The 18,073-nt window shown below is 34.6% G+C and overlaps 2 protein-coding genes across 2 annotated transcripts in view; one reads left to right on the forward strand and one right to left on the reverse strand.

The window, feature by feature from the left end:
• Positions 1 to 524: 524 nt before the first annotated feature.
• MS3_00002388 (uncharacterized protein) lies at positions 525 to 7,530 on the forward strand. Its single transcript, XM_012939052.3, has 3 exons — positions 525 to 633; positions 3,613 to 3,892; positions 5,948 to 7,530. Exons 2-3 carry the CDS (start codon positions 3,666 to 3,668, stop codon positions 6,141 to 6,143), a joined length of 423 nt encoding a protein of 140 aa, XP_012794506.1. The 5' UTR covers positions 525 to 633; positions 3,613 to 3,665; the 3' UTR covers positions 6,144 to 7,530.
• A 4,517-nt stretch (positions 7,531 to 12,047) lies between these two features.
• The window catches only part of ARID3A (AT-rich interactive domain-containing protein 3A), a 51,972-nt gene continuing 45,946 nt past the window's right edge, over positions 12,048 to 18,073 (reverse strand). The window contains exon 10 of the mRNA XM_012939045.3: positions 12,048 to 13,211. Coding sequence (XP_012794499.3) covers positions 13,114 to 13,211 — 98 coding nt within the window. The 3' untranslated portion in view covers positions 12,048 to 13,113. The remainder of the gene's footprint in view (positions 13,212 to 18,073) is intronic.

Genomic DNA, 18,073 nt, shown 5'->3' on the forward strand with positions numbered 1-18,073 from the left:
ATAAAGAGTTTGTCAATCACCAACGTAGGTAATCTGTGTGAATGGTTGAGATAAACTGTAATTGGTCGGGAATGATGTAAAATCTTAGCTTACATAGAAATCACAGAATGCGGGTAATGGGTAACATGGACTACTCTTTCTTCATATACAGGTATTGTGGATACTTTGATGACCATACGGAACAAACAAGACGTTGTGGAAGAACAGTATTAGTTAGAATAGATCAAAGAGACAGAGTGCAGTCACTGCCGCGTGTGCCTGTCCATTAAAAATGCTGTTGATTAATAATTGTTGGTTGTCCCTGACTTTGATGAGGACCGATAAGCAATTCAACAACCAGAAATCTGCCTTCTGGATGAATTGGCTAGGGACCAGTGACAAAATTAACCACAGATTATTATACCCAGATACGGATTCGAAGGGACAAACGGTTCCGTGATTTTGCTAAGTAGGATTAAAATGAAAGTTAAAATCACAATAGCTTGTTGTCATTAAATTGGATATTGGAAGTCTGCTTATTCTCTGAACAGTCTGCTTCAAATATGTGCGGTTCATGCAGATGTGTGAGGCTCGTACGTCAATTGAGAGATTCTTGTAATGAAAATTTTTATGGACTCTCAGACCAAACAAGCAGTTAGTTATTCTCCAATGTTTCTTCACTTAGTTTTTAAAGTTACTTAATAACCATGTGGTGCCTCATTATTACAGATGTTACTCATGAGTTGTAGAGCAGTATATCACTGTTTATTGCAATAAATAGACGATCCAGTATCTTAAACCTCCAATACCGTTTGAGGACTTATGTCAATACTTAGCTCTAAATTAAAATCGATATATTCCGAGCATGATCCAGTGACCCTATATATTTTCATGATATTACCCGAGCTGCCAACTTTGGGGAAATTTTGGGGTTTGCATCCCATTTCCCCAAAATTGGTAGCTTGGGTATGGATTATATAATCCAACAACTTATTAAAGCAACTAGTCCACTATATTTTAGTCCATCATCGTGAAAGTGATGTGACTAGATTTTGTCATATATCTCGGCAATTACCCCTGACAGAAATGCAATACTGAGTATTCATATCCAACCAAGGTTCATGTAGGTCCTTTGTTGTTAAGACTTGGGGATGAATTTCACCTTTCTATATTGATCCACAAGCAAACAATAACAGTGTACTACTCAATTACATATGAGGTTCAAAAAGTATATGGGTCGTGAGTTACGAGTTGCCTTAGTTTGATTTCTACAGTCAACATAATTGGCGTTACGTAGCTACTACTTTGTATGGTTATCTTATCCCTATTTGTCTAAAACAAGGTACATCATACTACGTATATACAATGTAATTGCTTCGTGAAAACGAATACTGTCCACCATGTAGCCCAATTTGTTCCTATCCAGTCTTCAGTAATAAGGATAGGAGGTCTGTCGACCTATATTAATCCTTGCAGTTTGTAATACTGTGGAGATCCAATCTCGTTTTGAATATATTAACAGACGGTGCTGATATTACGTGTTCCGGTAGAGAATTCCAGTAATTCACTACTCGGTGCGAGAAACGGAACTCCAGACGTAAACGGTTTGATCTCGGCTTTTAAACTTTCTTCGAATGTCCTCTCAAATGACCGGTTCTAGACGGAAGCAAAAGATAAGACATGTTAATACCAAGGTCATCGTTCAGTATACGATAAGCCAATATTAGATCACCCCGTACTCTACGGTAAGATAACGGAAATAAGTTAAGGTGTCTCAGTCTGTCTTCATAAGATAGGCCAGATAGACCCTGTACCATCTTAGTAGCTCGTCGTTGGACTCTTTCTAGCATATCTGCTTCATATTTGAAACAAGGACTCGCTGCTTGAATCCCGTATTCTAAATGTGGTCGCACATAAATCGGGTATAGTAATCCAAACATTTCATCATCTAAATACTGAAAAGACCTACGAATTGACTATAATACCCTATAGCCTTTTGCAGCAGCAGCCTTACAGTGGCTAGTTTTGAAATCATTACTTAATATAACTCCTAAGTCCTTGTAGTTTCTTGCTTTGGGTAGCACGAATCCACGTAGTGTATAGTCATACCATTCATCAGAGTTATTTAACTGCATCACTACACTCTTATTAGGATTTACTTCTAGTGACCACCTGTCTAACCATGCCACCAATGAGCTAAGATCGTCCTGTAATACTATTCTATCCGACATACTATGTATGGGTCTCCAAATCTTTATGTCATCAGCGAAGAGTAGAACGGATGATTTTGCTACAGTTGGCAATTCATTTACATAAAGTAAAAAGAGAAGAGGACCTAGGATTGTGCCTTGGGGAACCCTACTTTTTACAGGTACCCACGAGGAGAGAGCCCAATTAACCCTTACCCTTTGTCTCCTGTCATGGAGAAAGTTACTTATCCAATCGACGACTGTGTAATGGATTCCAAAACGTTTCAGTTTGAATTTAAGACCACTTTTCTTTGTTTTTTTGTACTAATTCACGAGAATTTTCGACCGAACCGTGCAGAACAGAAAGTATGGTGTGAATATATTCATTCAGCCTTTGCTACATCTACCTCATACATGTATTGTAGATTAAAAACTAACTATTTATAATGGTATGACGACCTTATAAGTATGGTTCGCGCTGTCGAGCTCACTGCTGTCACAAATCTCACTCTTAAATTCAAGTATTGACTTATTGGGGTGCAATGAAAAGTGTTAGAGAAGATATAAGGCCTAGTACAGTGCCTTCTTAGTCCAAATTTTAATATTTTGCATCGTTATAGAAACACTTTCCAAAAGTGATTAATGAACTAACGAAAAGTAGGGTAAATACAGATTCATTTAATCTTTCAGATTTCGAACAATGTAGCAGTATTGTGTTGGTTAAAGCAGTCGGGTTTTAGAAAATAATTCACAAGTTCCAACTCCACTTTGCTTACTTCGCTCTGGGCAGCCAGGTAGTTACATTTAGCTTTACACAAAACAGTCTACCTCAAAGTCGGTTATAAACCCATACTTTGTAAATTAACCATATAATCCTTTCCTTTTCGTCTGTTTTTTGTTTAGTTTTCGTGTAATATGATTGCTATTATTCGTTTTCTCCCTTTGTCTTATTAATTTTCTTGGTTTCAGTATAGAATGTGAAAACATAGGTTGATATATTATTTCCCTGGTTCTACATTACTTACAAATAAATTTCTGACTATATCAACCATTATTTGAATTTCGCCACTCAAAAAGCATCCACTAGCTCAGTATCCACAGATTTCTTTGTTATTATAAAGGCTTAACTGAATCCGAATCTCTAGGCAGTTTGTGCATGTGAACCACCAGATGCCGGCTCAGTGATCTGAATGTTAATCTCGCACTATGAGACTTCTGGGTCTTAGGTTTGATTCACATTTAAGCCATGGATGCACACTGCTGGGAAGTCTCATACTAGGACGAAACGTTTGTCCATTGCTTTCTGAGTAACTAAAACCAGTCTGCAATGTAAACTGATTATAAACGACTACTTACACTTAATTGTTTTATTACTGACTGATCACGAGTTTTATATTCACTGTTGTATTGCCCTAATTTTAATTCGCTTTTGTGTTAAAAATAGTGCAAAAGGTTCAGTATTCTCATCACGTTTAACGTCACTTTGGGGTGATAGTTATGGACGTCAGTGCCGATAAATCACCATTAATTCAGCCTGAAGAGACTTCAAACAAATCCAGTTTTCCTTCTATTACAGTTGTCAAACCAAAACATCCAAGACGCTATAAACTTTTACCAAAAGACAAACTCCGTTTCCCTAAAAATGATACTTCAAATCAATTTTGGCGTGTAAATGACTATACAAAACATATGCCTCTTATCAATGTAAATTGTGATGACGATAGGTTCGTTCTCTCATTTCCCTTATTAATTGTTCATTTATAAAAGTAGGTACCACATAACCTGTTCATTTACATAAACCATGTATATTAGACTTAGTGTCCTGTACGTTTAGTAGCAGTGTACAAATCCATCATTATAGATCTCTAGACAGTAATTCCGTAGAGTTAGGAACATAGATTTTGTTTTATATAGATGCACTTTCCGTGCCCAGACAACTCCACATGAATAATCTGTTAGATAACACTTCGTTAAATATTTTTCAGCGTGATTACTCAAATAACTAATGCTGTATATCGAAAGTGGAAACTTTGTTGATGGAAGTTTTCGAAAGAACATTATCAACCCATGTTATACACATTTAAACACCAGTCATTAAAACCCCAGTTCTGGTATGTTTTAACGGTTAGCTGATGTATTTCACTTGACAATCGTGGCTCACAACTGGGTTCAAGTACTTTCATTTGGCCACTAGTGTTGTTTTTAGAAACTGCTAAGTTTACTTGTCTGGTGAAATCGATATTGGTTGATTGCACAGATAGACGTCTAGTAATCCATATTATCAACGGTTTGATAAATGCTAGTTAACATTACTTACTTACGCCTGTTACTCCCAATGGAGCATAGGCCGCCGACCAGCATTCTCCAACTCACTCTGTCCTGGGCCTTCTTTTCTAGTTCCATCCAATTCTTGTTCATTTTTTTCATGTCTATTTCCATTTCTCGGCGTAATGTGTTAGGTGTTCCTCCCCCCTTTGACCTTGAGGATTCCATGTGAGGGCTTGTCTTGTGACGTAGTTGGTTGCTTTCCTCAATGTGTGTCCTATACACTTACATAACTTCTTCCTCCTCTGAGATCTGGTTTGTTCTCTCCCACAGTACGTTGTTGCTGATAGTGTCTGGCCAGTGGATCCGAAGTATTTTGCGTAGACAACTGTTAATAAACACTTGTATCTTCTGGATGATGGCTTTCATAGTTGTCCAGGTTTCCGTCCCATACAGTAGGACTGTCTGGACATTTGTATCGAAAATTCTTACTTTGGTGTTGGTTGACAATTGTTTTGAGTTCCAGATGTTGTTCACTTGTGAATATGCTGTTCTTGCTTTGCCGATTCGCGCCTTCACATCTGCATCAGATCTACTGTGTTCATTTATGATGCTGCCCAGATATGTAAAGGTTTTTACATCTTCCAAATCTTCTCCGTCAATTGTGATAGGATTGGTGCATACTGTGTTGTATCGGAGAATTTTGCTTTTCCCTTTGTGTATATTGAGACCTACTGCTGTTGAGGCTGCTTCTACCCTGGTCGTCTTTTCCTGCATTGTTGTTGCGTGTGCAATGGAAGAGCCAAATCATCTGCGCTAGTTAACATGGCCTACACTAAGTATCTTGGCACAATAGCAACACGCAATTTTAACGATTTCGGGTTTCTATTATTCGGTACGGCATTTTTTGCTGTTCCTTGCTTCATTGACAGTCCAACTATTCTAATTAACTTAATAGGAAATAAATTATCAATCAATAAGATAATTTGTGTGGCGTTGGCAAGAATTAAAACATAGTTTAACCTTCACACTTATTTTAGCAATATCCAGTCCATAAAATTCACTTGTTTACATTTATATACCCGAGGCCAATAGATTACAGCGTTACAATTAGTCTTTTATGTAACACCTTTACTTATATATTGTAATAGTTTTTATGAAGAATTATTTTGAGTTTTTCATGAGGACGTTTCAATTGTTGAACTGATGAACAGAATGATGATCGATAGAAAAGAGATATACAATGTAGCCGACTGTTAATTATTCATGAGACAATTATTGATGCAAGTAGAAGTAAATAATGTTAAGCGATAGCACAACTGGGTAACAAACAGCCTTTAAGATAATAACTTATTTATGTAACAACAATGCTTAACATAAAAATGAACTTGATTAAATGTCATCTTCACATCTGAAGGATTGTTTAGTGCAGATTTTATAGATCACTCACTCTCTAATTAGGTATATATATATATATACGTAATATCACTATCATGTTTTTTCTGTTTTTACAGTGAAGAGTTTGACGGCGCATTGTTCCAAAAAGTTGCCAATAAAGGCTTGTGTGATTATTTAGAAAATGATCGACTGATTCATAATCGATCAAATTTAACAAATACCGATAACTATGATGATTGGGATTTGCATCTTTCAACACCCGTTCAACACAGAACACAAATTTGTTGTCCATTCAATTGTACATTATCATGAATTTTAGAAGATAATACTTTGAAGATTCCTTTTTCTTTAGTTTATTAGTTCTTATTATGTGTTAATAATAATAATAATAATGCATTTTTAAGTGAGTATTTTCTTGCATATATAGGATTAATTTGGGATTTGTTTGTAACTTTTCCATTGTGTATTTTCATTCTTCTTATGTTTAACATATTTTTTTCGTGCTCTCTATTTTCAACTGCTTTAATGCTTTAGTGCTTTTTATCGGTCTTAACACTTTTTTTATATCAACCAACTAACACTGATAATATACAAAATTATAGAGAATTAATGTCGTATCATTTCTGTTCGTTGCATAACTAACTTATAGAATAAAATTAATGATATTTTATACTTAACAATGTTTTATGATTAGTGTAATTCAATCATTTTTGTCTTGTGATATTCGACTAGTAAGTAGCTATAGTTAACAAAGGCATAAAAGATTAGAAATGACGATGATAGGTAACACTAGGCAGCTGTTTAGAATTATCAAAAGAAACTTAATGTAGGAAGTCAGTCATTAATAAGGGTCATGGGAAAATTCTGCTCTGGTACAACCGAGAGTGAGGAGATTCAGCTCTCCCTCTTCAAATGCTCTCATATGACCACGCGTATACAACCACTGCCATGGAAGTCCTACTCACTGCCTTCTTGTGGCAGGGGTGTTGTTTACGATATTGAGGGGACGAAAAGCGAGTGTCCGGAGCTTTAGCCAGGTTGGTGGATATGGATGATCCGCCTAGGAGGTTTGGAAAACCCTGACTCCAGACCAATGGTGCACATTGGCTCCAGGATCCTGAGGAAACAAAAGGCGTATGAACCAATTTTTGGTCAGCGGCTACCATGGAGCTATATCTCCTTACGTTTTTCCACTACCTTGTGGATCAAACCTTTAGGTCAAAGGCTCGGGGTGTGGCCTCCTAAGAAAACCACCTGCTTCGGTCTGGGCATCCGGGCAGTATCCCAGTCCTTACACAAATTGAATGGTTTATGTGGCGCATATCTATTCGATACCCTCTTGTACCAATGTTTATGTGTTTAAATAAGTAAATAAAAGTCATTTTATAGATAGACTGGAGAACCCCTTAAGAAGATGTTCAACTGACCTCCAGCTAATCTCTAATTCTCTTCCCGTAACCTAAAGGTGATATCAACATATGGCTATAACAAAGTTGAAACATGATGGAGAAGCAAAATTTGATGGATTAATTCTCAGGGTATATGTTCATGATGACAGCATTATCAATATCCTTGACGGGGATATTAAGTAAAGCCTGGAAGTTGGACGTAATTTTGTCTGTCTAGTTGCGGCCGTTGTTCAATACAGTTTACAAAAAACACCAGATATCATCTCGTGGTTACCACGGTTGAACTAACTGGGTTAATACAATTTTCAAAATATTAGCTTTTGTGCCCAGTTGATACCACTTTTAGCTTTTACATGTCAATGACCAAATATAACAGACATGTCCCTCTTCCGTATTGCTTTATGGTTGTGAAACTTGACTTCTGAACGTTGAGGATATACATAAATTGCTAGTATTCCATTTTCGGTGTCTCCAAAGCATCACTTGTGTTTGGTGAGGACGTTGGGTAAGTGCCTCTGAAGTTAAGTTAGATGGTTTTTCAGATTATAAACCTTCATTGACTATTTTATGAAATATCTTTTCTGTATGTGGGAGGGTCAAGTATAGTTTATAAATCTATTGAGCATAAGACCTTGTTGAGGTCTATGAGATCATCACAGTTTGTATAATTGAGAAAGTTATATCACACCTCTCTCAAAGCCAGTTTCAATGAACCAAATACGCTTATTTGATACACAAATAAGGGAGTGTCATTGTAAAGAGATGGAGAGAGAAATATAGTGAATAAGTGAATGGGAGTAATGGATAATTAAAGGAACAGATCAGTTAAAATAAAACCAGAAAGAATCCTTTCAGTTGAGTGAATTGCTTCCAGGTTTATAAGGAATGTAAAGAAAAATTACGGTAGGGTCGCCATTGGCTTCTGCTCTGAGCCATATCTGATAACGTCTCAAGTTACTGAGTTGCTCGAACCCCAACCAAGGTGTCACGAAGGACCGATAGATGCCAGTCTAACACTGCGACCCCACGTCATAGACTGATTACCTCATCACTTCCCCCAACTAATCCCAGCGTTGACAATTAATTCCTGACGTGGAAGTCTCTAGTATGACACTTGTAGTATATGTCCAAGCCATGGAAGCTGATGTTTCAAGATGGTAACATTGAGTGAGTCATTGTCACTGTGCTTGAACACATTACCAAATCTAACATGTCACTGATCGTCAGTAATTCTTTGAGGACACCAATGGTTGAACCCAGAGTCCCCAAACGTCCTCAGTTCGTAGAAGCCAGATTTTGTAATCAAATGCCAGAACTCCCCTCACTAGTGCGAGACTAACATCAAGAAGGAACTAAAGATGGTTCAAATCGGTGTTGAGTACCCTGGATTTTCTCAGAATTACTTCGTACTGTTTACTTCTCGTGTTTAATCATTCTTATTTATATATTCTCCGTGTTCTTGTTTTTTTATAAACATTAATTTTATCATTTAAACTCAATTGTATTCCAATATGTCAATGTTTTGTTTCATTCACTGTGCCGATATAAACTGTAACAACTTGATGCATATATTTTACTAGTAGTTACTTTATCTATTACTAACTACATCATTCAATCAGTCAATATCTGATTATGGATGTAAATTCATCGTATTTATGTAATAATTGGGTCGAATTCCAATTCAATCTGTCATTATAAGAAACTTTTAAATGACATGATATGTAATTTAAACAACAGACAAAGGTATCTATACCAGGGTTGGACTTGATAGTTCCAAATAAGTTAAGCATTGGGTAGAGAGTTACTAATAAACATTAACTTTTGTTATATCCCAACGAGTAGAAAAATTGTATTACTGACGTTTCATGACCTAATGTAATTACTGTTTAAACTTGGGTTTATTTAATGTCGGTTATTCATTTACTCTAAAGAAGTGGCTTATATTTAGTCACGAAACGTCACAAATACAATTTTTCTACTCATTGGAATATAACAAAAATATGTTTATTATTAACAGATAAAGGTCTGTTAAACTTATTGTTTAACTTCTATCAACTACTTCTGATCTGTATTCTCACACATCGATCCGGATATACTTAGTCTTATAGATGAAGAATAAAGCTCAATACCTTAGAGACTGTGAAGCTCTAAACATTCAAAAGTTATAGACAAGCCATAAAGTTTTGCAGTTACAGAATTTGAGATGCCTTTTTGTATATTTAAAACACTACTCATAAGTAGCTCATGTGATCTGGTTAGATTTCATCAAAGTATACCTGTTAAATTTTGAAAATTACCATTGAACTTAACTCCTTAATTAAACGATACACCATGGATATTTTATTCCCACTAGTTCAAAATAGATTTTTGTTAAAACCGAGGAGTTAAGTAAAAGTATAAAACTTTTAAATTTGGGGATTCGGTATACAATCACAATTGATTGATCACTGGGTGGTGATCAATGTCATGCTTGTCTAGTCCTTATTAGTGCAGATCGAATGCTATCGATCATGTTACAATGTGGCCACCAGTCTAGGTGACTCGACACTGCGGGCAATATGTATTGAGATTTAGATGGTAGTTGGAGGTAGTCAACAGGAAACCCTGGACCCGGGTTTCGTGCTATTTGGCACTCGTCAGCAAGGTGTACCTGTAATCTTGAGGGGACTGGTGCTCCTCCAACCTCCGTCGGTATACAAATATCCCTCTTATGTATTGACTAAATACTCGGTTTGCAAGGACTTTATATTTTTAAAATTAAAAGTTTATTTGGCTAACTGACTGTTGCAATTTATTTTACAGTTCGTAAATTACAGTGAATTAATAATAAACCTGTTACTCAGCTTTGTATTGATCATTATATGAATTCGATTTAGGCGATAATTTAGACTTTGAAAATGAGGAGGAGGAGGATGACGAAGATGATGGGTTTGTACATGAAGACGATGGTGATGATGTACATGGAACAACTTGACTAACACTAGATATTTCACCGTCATCTGGACTAATATATGTAGAACATTTAGTTTTCATGAAGATATTCGAATAAACTGACAAAGGATGAGATGGAAGACAATGAGTTGTTGTTGTTGTTTTTATTGCTGTTGTTATTGTTGTAGTGACTAACTGGTTCAATTTTAGTCAAATGATGATGATGGTAAGTTGAACTTACGAAACCAAGAATAAAATGTTCACGTGAATTTGCATTTAATTCAACATACTCTTGCTTTGTATACATAGAATCATATATGTTTTCTAGTCTGAATAACACGGAATAATGTAAGGTATTTTCCTGATCTTTCAAGCATTCCGATTAGTAGTTTAGAGAATAAGTTCTGTATGATCAAGTCGATCCTTTAGCATATACAGTAGCCACGTTAGTAGACTTATTGTTAGTGGGCATAACCGAAATAAATTCACAACAACAACAATAATAATAATTGATCATATTATTATTAGTGGCTTTATTCAATATTATATTTTTGGTACAATGTAGACTTCTCAACACAAATTGTTTCAACAAGTTTCCTTTTCTTATTTCTTGATCAATCCTTAAGATAAATAATGAGTGATCGCCAGTTAGATGTTCGCAGTTCAGAAATCCACATCTGATTAATGTATATTTTTTCCGATGCATACTGCCAGCAACCATGATGTCTCTGATTGGGCTCTTTTGTAACTTGTATAGCGAAATGCCGTAAACTTCTCACAAACGTACTTGAATAGGTTATGCGACTAATAGGCATAATGATGTGTTAAAACACAAGAAAACAGATAAATTGTTGAATTATCTAGATGGCAGAAACAAGTAGCCCAGATATTCAAGCAGGCCTTTCTTAAATATTTAAATGAGTTTAGCTAGTAAACAGCTTATCAAATTATTAAGTCACTTAACTGTTTTAGCACTAAAGTGGCTGCAAGAATTTGACAAAAAGTACCTATATCTTATCCTTAAGTAGATTTCAAATGATATCTATCTGGATTAGCGTACAATTATGATATGCTCTAAACGGACGACTGTAAATAAGTACATTGAAAAAATGTAAGTAAACAAGATAGTGGTTTACAAAGCCTATAGATATTTGAAGGAATCAGTTTACTATTGTGTACAAATAAAATAATATGGTCATAGTTAGAGCATGTAACTACTTACTAGTAACCAATTATCTTGCTATCTATTCTTTAGTACTGAATGAAATCTAGTCATCAATTTTCAATGATAAGTTGTTGTTTTCTTTTGTTAACCACTGACAACATAAAATCTTTTACTACATTAACACTACTAAATGTTTTAACGAATTGGATTGTGGCAGGTTGAACCGATAAATATTTACCTCTGCCTATACATTTTGTTTCTGATCAACTAGTAGACTAATAAATATTTACTAAATTCGATTAATTTTAGCAATAAAAATATACTTGATATAATTAACATAATCGATGAACAAGGAGGAACAAATGCAGATGTAAAGGCGAAGGTTGGCAAAGCAAGGGCCGCATTCCTACAATTGAAGAACATATGGAACTCAAAACAACTTTCAACCAATATAAAAGTCAGAATTCTCAATATCAACGTCAAGGCAGTTCTACTGTACGGAACTGAAAATTGGAGAACAACAACCACCATCAAGAAGGTGCAAGTATTTATAAATAGCTGTCTACACAAGATACTCAACATCCATTGCCCGGATACCATCAGCAACAGCCTTTTGTGGGAGAGAACAAATCAGCTTCCAGCTGAAGAAGAAATTAGGAAAAGACGATGGAAATGGATAGGACATACATTACGCAAATCGTCAAACTGCATCACGAGGCAAGCCCTAACTTGGAATCCTCAAGGGAAGCGCAAAAGAGGAAGGCCAGAGAACACATTGCGTCGGATAATAGAAGCAGATATGAAAATGATGAATAACAACTGGAAGGAGCTGGAAAGGATTGCTTTGGACAGAGTTGGATGTAGAATGCTGGTGAGTGGCCTATGCTCCTTCACGAGGAGTAACAGGCGTAAGTAAGTAAGTTGATATAATTAGAAAGTTATTCGTACTTAAGTATTATTTTTAGTCAACTCCACCTGGAGCCCATCTGGGGTTACTGTCGGTCCTAAGCCCGGATAAAGGAGTTGATGTTTACTCCAGGACTAAAACCTAGTATCGTTCGCTTCAAACGCCATCACGTTTTTCACTTAGCTACTGAGTCCAAGAGTAAACATCAACTGTGAGAAGCAGGTACATCCATATGACGATTCCCAAATAGAATTAAACGTGCTGACTAGATTACACTGCTAGCCACTATCCATTTTTGCATATAATGCTTGTAAATTAAAGCAATATCGAGGCAATACGCACAGTATGCACATATGCCAATAAGACACTGATCAATTACAGTCCTAAAACATCAATAAGGAAGATTCAAACAAACAATACCAAGTGATTTTTCACTTTTACATTGTTTTAAGGAAGGAAAAAACAACAATCGGCTTTATATAACTAAGTATAAACTTATATTTATTTGATATTATGTATAAATTATATGTACAACAACGGGCAATTAAACTAGCTAAAAAATAATACAGCTAGCCTATGTGAAATGAATTAACAAATGTTAATAATAAGAATATTATTATTATAGAAAATTGATAAAATATTGATTTTCACGTAGTTTGTGTATTTTAATTATTATCGATGGTGTTGATTGTTGGTTTTAACTTTTGATTCTTTCAACTTGATTTCATACGGGATAGTAATTAGAAGTAGTAAAGGATCAATTAGGGAAGAGGGTAGGGAGGCAGTAGAAGAAAGAATATTTAGAAAAAGAACAGAAAATAAAAACAGTACAGTACAGGGAATTGAATGAATTCTAATGCCTATCACAAATTATCGTTTTAATTGTCCAAATAATACTCCTTGATATAATATATTCCCCATTTCCATTGTAACAACAATGGCATTCTGTGGTAGTCCCATTGGAGCACCTAAAGTTGCGAAAAAATAAGTGATAAAATATATACTATTGAATAACCTTCAAGTAGAAAATATTTCTTGTTGAAAAACACCACAGTCCCTGAAAAGCATGATTATGGTAATCACCCAACAGAATAGACTGTATGGCATTGGATGTTCATCACAACTATTCACTGCTTTGCATCATGTTAAAAACGAAATTATTCAAGTGCTAAATGGTGTTTATCTTCTTGGTTTCAAAATGAACAAGTTGTTCTTTTATATCATAGTCAACTGAACTTTGAAAATTTAACTATGAAAATATTACACAACAATCATAAATTATACTACCCACTTTAAAAAAACATTTAACCAAAGGAATTAATTAATTCTTAACTGGAATTTAAATTTTCACTAATTGAACTATTGAATCAAATTAGCAGACATTATAAATACCATTTGTTTTTATCACTATTCATCTATTCAATTTATTCAGTTAGAATAAATCAAATAGTTTTTATTGATCTTGTTTGTACATGGGAATAAATCTATTCAGTAGTTGAATTCATGAGTTAATTGAGGCTAGACCACCATGGAAAACCTAGAAGCACTAGATAGCAGTTTCGCCCTAGTATGGGACTCCTCAGCAGTGCACATCCACGATCTCGACTCAAGATAGTCGAATTTGGGACCTGTCAGACTCGCGCGTGGGCGCATCCATCAGTGTTAATGTCTAACTTCAATCAATCCACACAAAAGAACTTCCCTGATTATAATCATCGTATGCTCACTAATGGCGTTCTCCAAGAGGTATTTCCTGGAGTTCTAGTGAGAAGCAGTGACCAGTGAGATAATAACACTGATGACAATGATGGACGGTGGCGCGACTTTATGCATTAGCTGAAGTAGACATGAACGTCTTTCGATGCCGGCTCAGTGGTTTAGAGGTTAAGCGTTCACGTGTGAGACCAATAAGTGCTGGATTTGAATCTCTCGAGGCGGGATCGTGAATGAGCACTGCTTAAGAGTCTGATACTAAGATTGAAGGTCCTGGGTTCGAATCCCGCGTGGGAGGTCGTGGATACGCGCTGCTGAGGAGTCCCAAAATAAGACAAAACGTGCGTCCAGTGCTTCCAGGTTTTCTATGGTGGTCTAACTTTAATTAACTCATAAATTCAATTATTAAAATTACTATAATATCCACACACACACAAAAAAGAACATAACCCTTCTCTGGTTAAAAATCTTTTCGTTAAACAGATTTCTTGTTTATTTATTTGTTTTGTTATATCAATTGGTTATCATGTTGTAGATTGTAGATTATAAATGGCCAATGCTTAAAAAAAAACACAAATTTTACAATGATCTATCTATCTATATAATGATAAATATTCATTAACAACCACATCTTTAAAGTTATTTATCCTAATAGATAATTGTATTTCTCCATTGTATACTTATAGTTTCATGTAAATGATGAATATAATAATGAATAACAATACACAATTCATTATTATAAGTTGTTCATTTACATTAACTGTTATTTATTATTTTGCATTGTTCCGTTTAAAATTGTGTGTTTTTATTTGTATTTTGATTCTTCCGCTCTTTCTTTCTTTCTTTCTTTTTTTGTTTATTTTTTTCTTCCTTTAAATCTTATTAATAAATAATAGTAATATTCAATTATATCAATGGTAAAACCATATTTTTTTTGTTTTGGTTATTAGTAACTAATTGATAAATAGTAGTATATTTGTTTATGATTATTTAAATTTATTCTTGGTGTCTTTAGCTTGTTCAGTTTCTATTATACATACTCTCTCGCCACCCCGCTCTCTCCTCTCGCTCTCCCCCTCTCTCTCTTTGTATCCTTTTTTTTTAAAAAAAAAAGAAATATATACCCATATATTTTCTCCTTGATACCTGTGTAATAATATTGTACATATATAATGAATATATATATATATACTTGTTAATGTATATTATGATTTCTTATCATTAATAATGTTTCATTTTTAAAACATTTATGTATTACCATTTGAACATGTTGAGTAAATGAATGATTTGTATACCTACCATGAAATCAATCCATCGTTATCATCATCATTGACAATGTTATGTTATACATTGAGAATCATTATAGATCTAATTCATAGCTAATGATGATCTTTCCTTTATATATAAAGAAAAGTCATATTAGCCTACATCATTATTAATGATAGTAGTAGTAGTAGTAGTAGTAGTAGTAGTAGTAGTAGTAATAGTAGTAGTATATATAGTATTCTCATAAGAAACTACTTGTTCATATACATTTCTCATTATGGTTAAGAAATGAAACCAAAAAAAAAAAAATTACAACATAAATGTAACACATTTGAATAGTAAATTAGTTTGGTTTGTTTTGTTTGTTTTTACCTAAATCTGTAGTTTCACACTCTCTCTCTTATCATCTAATATGGATGATATCGGTGTCCTTATGAACTTTCCTTCTTACAACAACAACAATAACAACAACGAATAGTAATAATACAATACTAGTTCTACTATAATTAATTTGAATATTTCAATAAAAGAGTACAGATATATGTATCATCATTATCATGAATCTTGTTATAACACACAAATACATATACATGTATATATGCATAAAACTTAATTGTACTACCTTGTAGATTATTGTGTACAACACTATCAATCAAAAATGAATGAACACAATTTATTTCTCTCTTTCAGTGTTTCATGTATTTCATTATGTTTTAGTTTTATGTTCACATAATTATGATCATCTATCTATATAGTTTCTATCCTATTTCTATAAGTAATTTTATTCTTATAATAACTACAAAGTATAATAAGAAAGAAAGAAGAAGAACTTGTACATGAAAGCAAAAAAGAAAGAAAGAAAAGGATGTTTCTTCTATGTTTGTCAGTGTATATGACTGTAATCCTAAGAGAACATGATGAAGTTGGCTATTGTTAATTACAATGTTGATTAGAATGGTTTAAGTTAATACATATACATATCAACACACATATAACTTTCTAATGGTTAGTTGAATAAATAAATATGCACAACTCAATAAGAATAATAAAGTGTGACGTTTTTTTTGGTTTTTTTGTTTGTTTGTGGTCAAATTCTCAAAAAACAAAAAAAAATTTATCATGAAGTAAACAGTTGTTTACATTTATTAAAATCTTTTCTCTCTTTTTTTTCTTTGTTCTCTTACCTTAAAATGAAATAAACACAACAACGAAATAATAAATAAATGAATTAATGTGTGTGCATATTGTGAAGAGAAAGAGCGGATGGTGGTGGTGGTGGGGGAACAAATACTACATTGTATATGAAACAATACTTTATTTCGTTCTAAATGTATCCTATCTTAGGATACTAATGAAATATTGGATATTGAACAAGAAACTTGTCAATTGTTCGGATAATTTATAATCAGGACATATATATACAACATATTTATATTTATACATGTTTTACCCAAATAAAAAGGAACATTTATTTATTTATTTAAATATATAAATTTTGGCACAAAGAGGCACCAAATAGGATATGCCCCGGATAAATCGTTTGATTTATGTGAGGGCTGTGGTATTACGCAGGTGCTTAAACTGAAACAGGTGGTTTTCTTATGAGGCCACACCACGAGTCTTTGACCTAAAGATTTAATCCCTAAGGCAGTGGAGCAACATCAGGAGATGCAGTCCCATGGTACATGGTGATTAACGATTGGTTCATATGACATTTGTTCTTTCAGGATATTGGAGCCCATGTGCACCATTAGTTTGGAATCAGTGTTTTCCAACTCCCCTAGATGGATCTTCCGTATCCACTAAACCGGTTAGAACACCGGATATTCGCTTTTCGTCCTTTCAATTTTGTAAACCATCGTAGTGCCACGAGAAGGCAGTGATTAGGATGTCTCTGATTGTGGTTGTATGCACGTAGCCATATAAAAGCATTTCGAGGGGGAGAACCAACTCTCCCTCACCACTCTCGGTTGTACCAGGGCATTTTGGGGTGTAAACGAACATTATATATATACATATTTTTCTGTCTATACAATATGTACAAAATAACTAAGATTGTTTTCGTAAAGGTTTATTTAAAAATTAACTTGTAGAAAGCAGAAAAAAATGTTTCCTTCACTATTGACCTGATCTAAATACAAACTTTGTAAGTGACATTTTTTCAATGATTATTAATTGTTATTTCATGAGTCAGTTGAAGCTAAACCATTATAGAAAACCTAAAAGCACTGAACAGCCGTTTCATCCTATTACAGGACTCATTAGCAATGTGCATCCACGATCCCACCTCGTCAGATTCGAACCTAGGACCTATAGGTCTCACACGCGAATGCTTAACCTCTAGACCACTAAACTTGCTGTTGAGAATATAGCCAATACCAGAGAAATCCTACCGATTGCTATCTCGAGGCATTACTTTTGTTTACAAAATTGAAAGGACGAAAAGCGAATAACCGGCGATCAAACCCGGTTGGTGGACACAGAGATTCCACCTAGGGGAGTTGGAAAACACTGGTTTCAAACCATTGGTGCACATGGGCTCCAGTATCCTAAAAGAACAAATGGTATATGAACCAATCGTTAATCACCATGTACCATGAGACTGTATCTCCTGATGTCGCTCCACTGCCTTAGGGATTAAATCTTTAGGTCAAAGACTCGTGGTGCGGCCTCCTAAGAAAATCACCTACTTCGGTCTGGGCACCCGGGCAGTATCACTGTTTACACACAGATCAAGTGACTTGTGTGGTGCATATGTATTCCGTGCCCCTTTGTACTAGTATTTATGTGTTCAACTAAATAATAAATAAATACTGATTGAATTCTATCCAGCAAACTGGAATAGTATTAA

Source organism: Schistosoma haematobium, chromosome 1 (genome assembly GCF_000699445.3).
Source record: "Schistosoma haematobium chromosome 1, whole genome shotgun sequence".
NCBI lineage: Eukaryota > Metazoa > Platyhelminthes > Trematoda > Strigeidida > Schistosomatidae > Schistosoma > Schistosoma haematobium.

Coding starts and splice junctions, on each gene's coding strand:
- MS3_00002388 (XM_012939052.3), top strand. CDS start 3,666: ATGGACGTCAGTGCCGATAAATCACCATTAATTCAGCCTGAAGAGACT. Junction 3,893..5,947: donor GTAAATTGTGATGACGATAG/GTTCGTTCTCTC, acceptor CTGTTTTTACAG/TGAAGAGTTTGACGGCGCAT.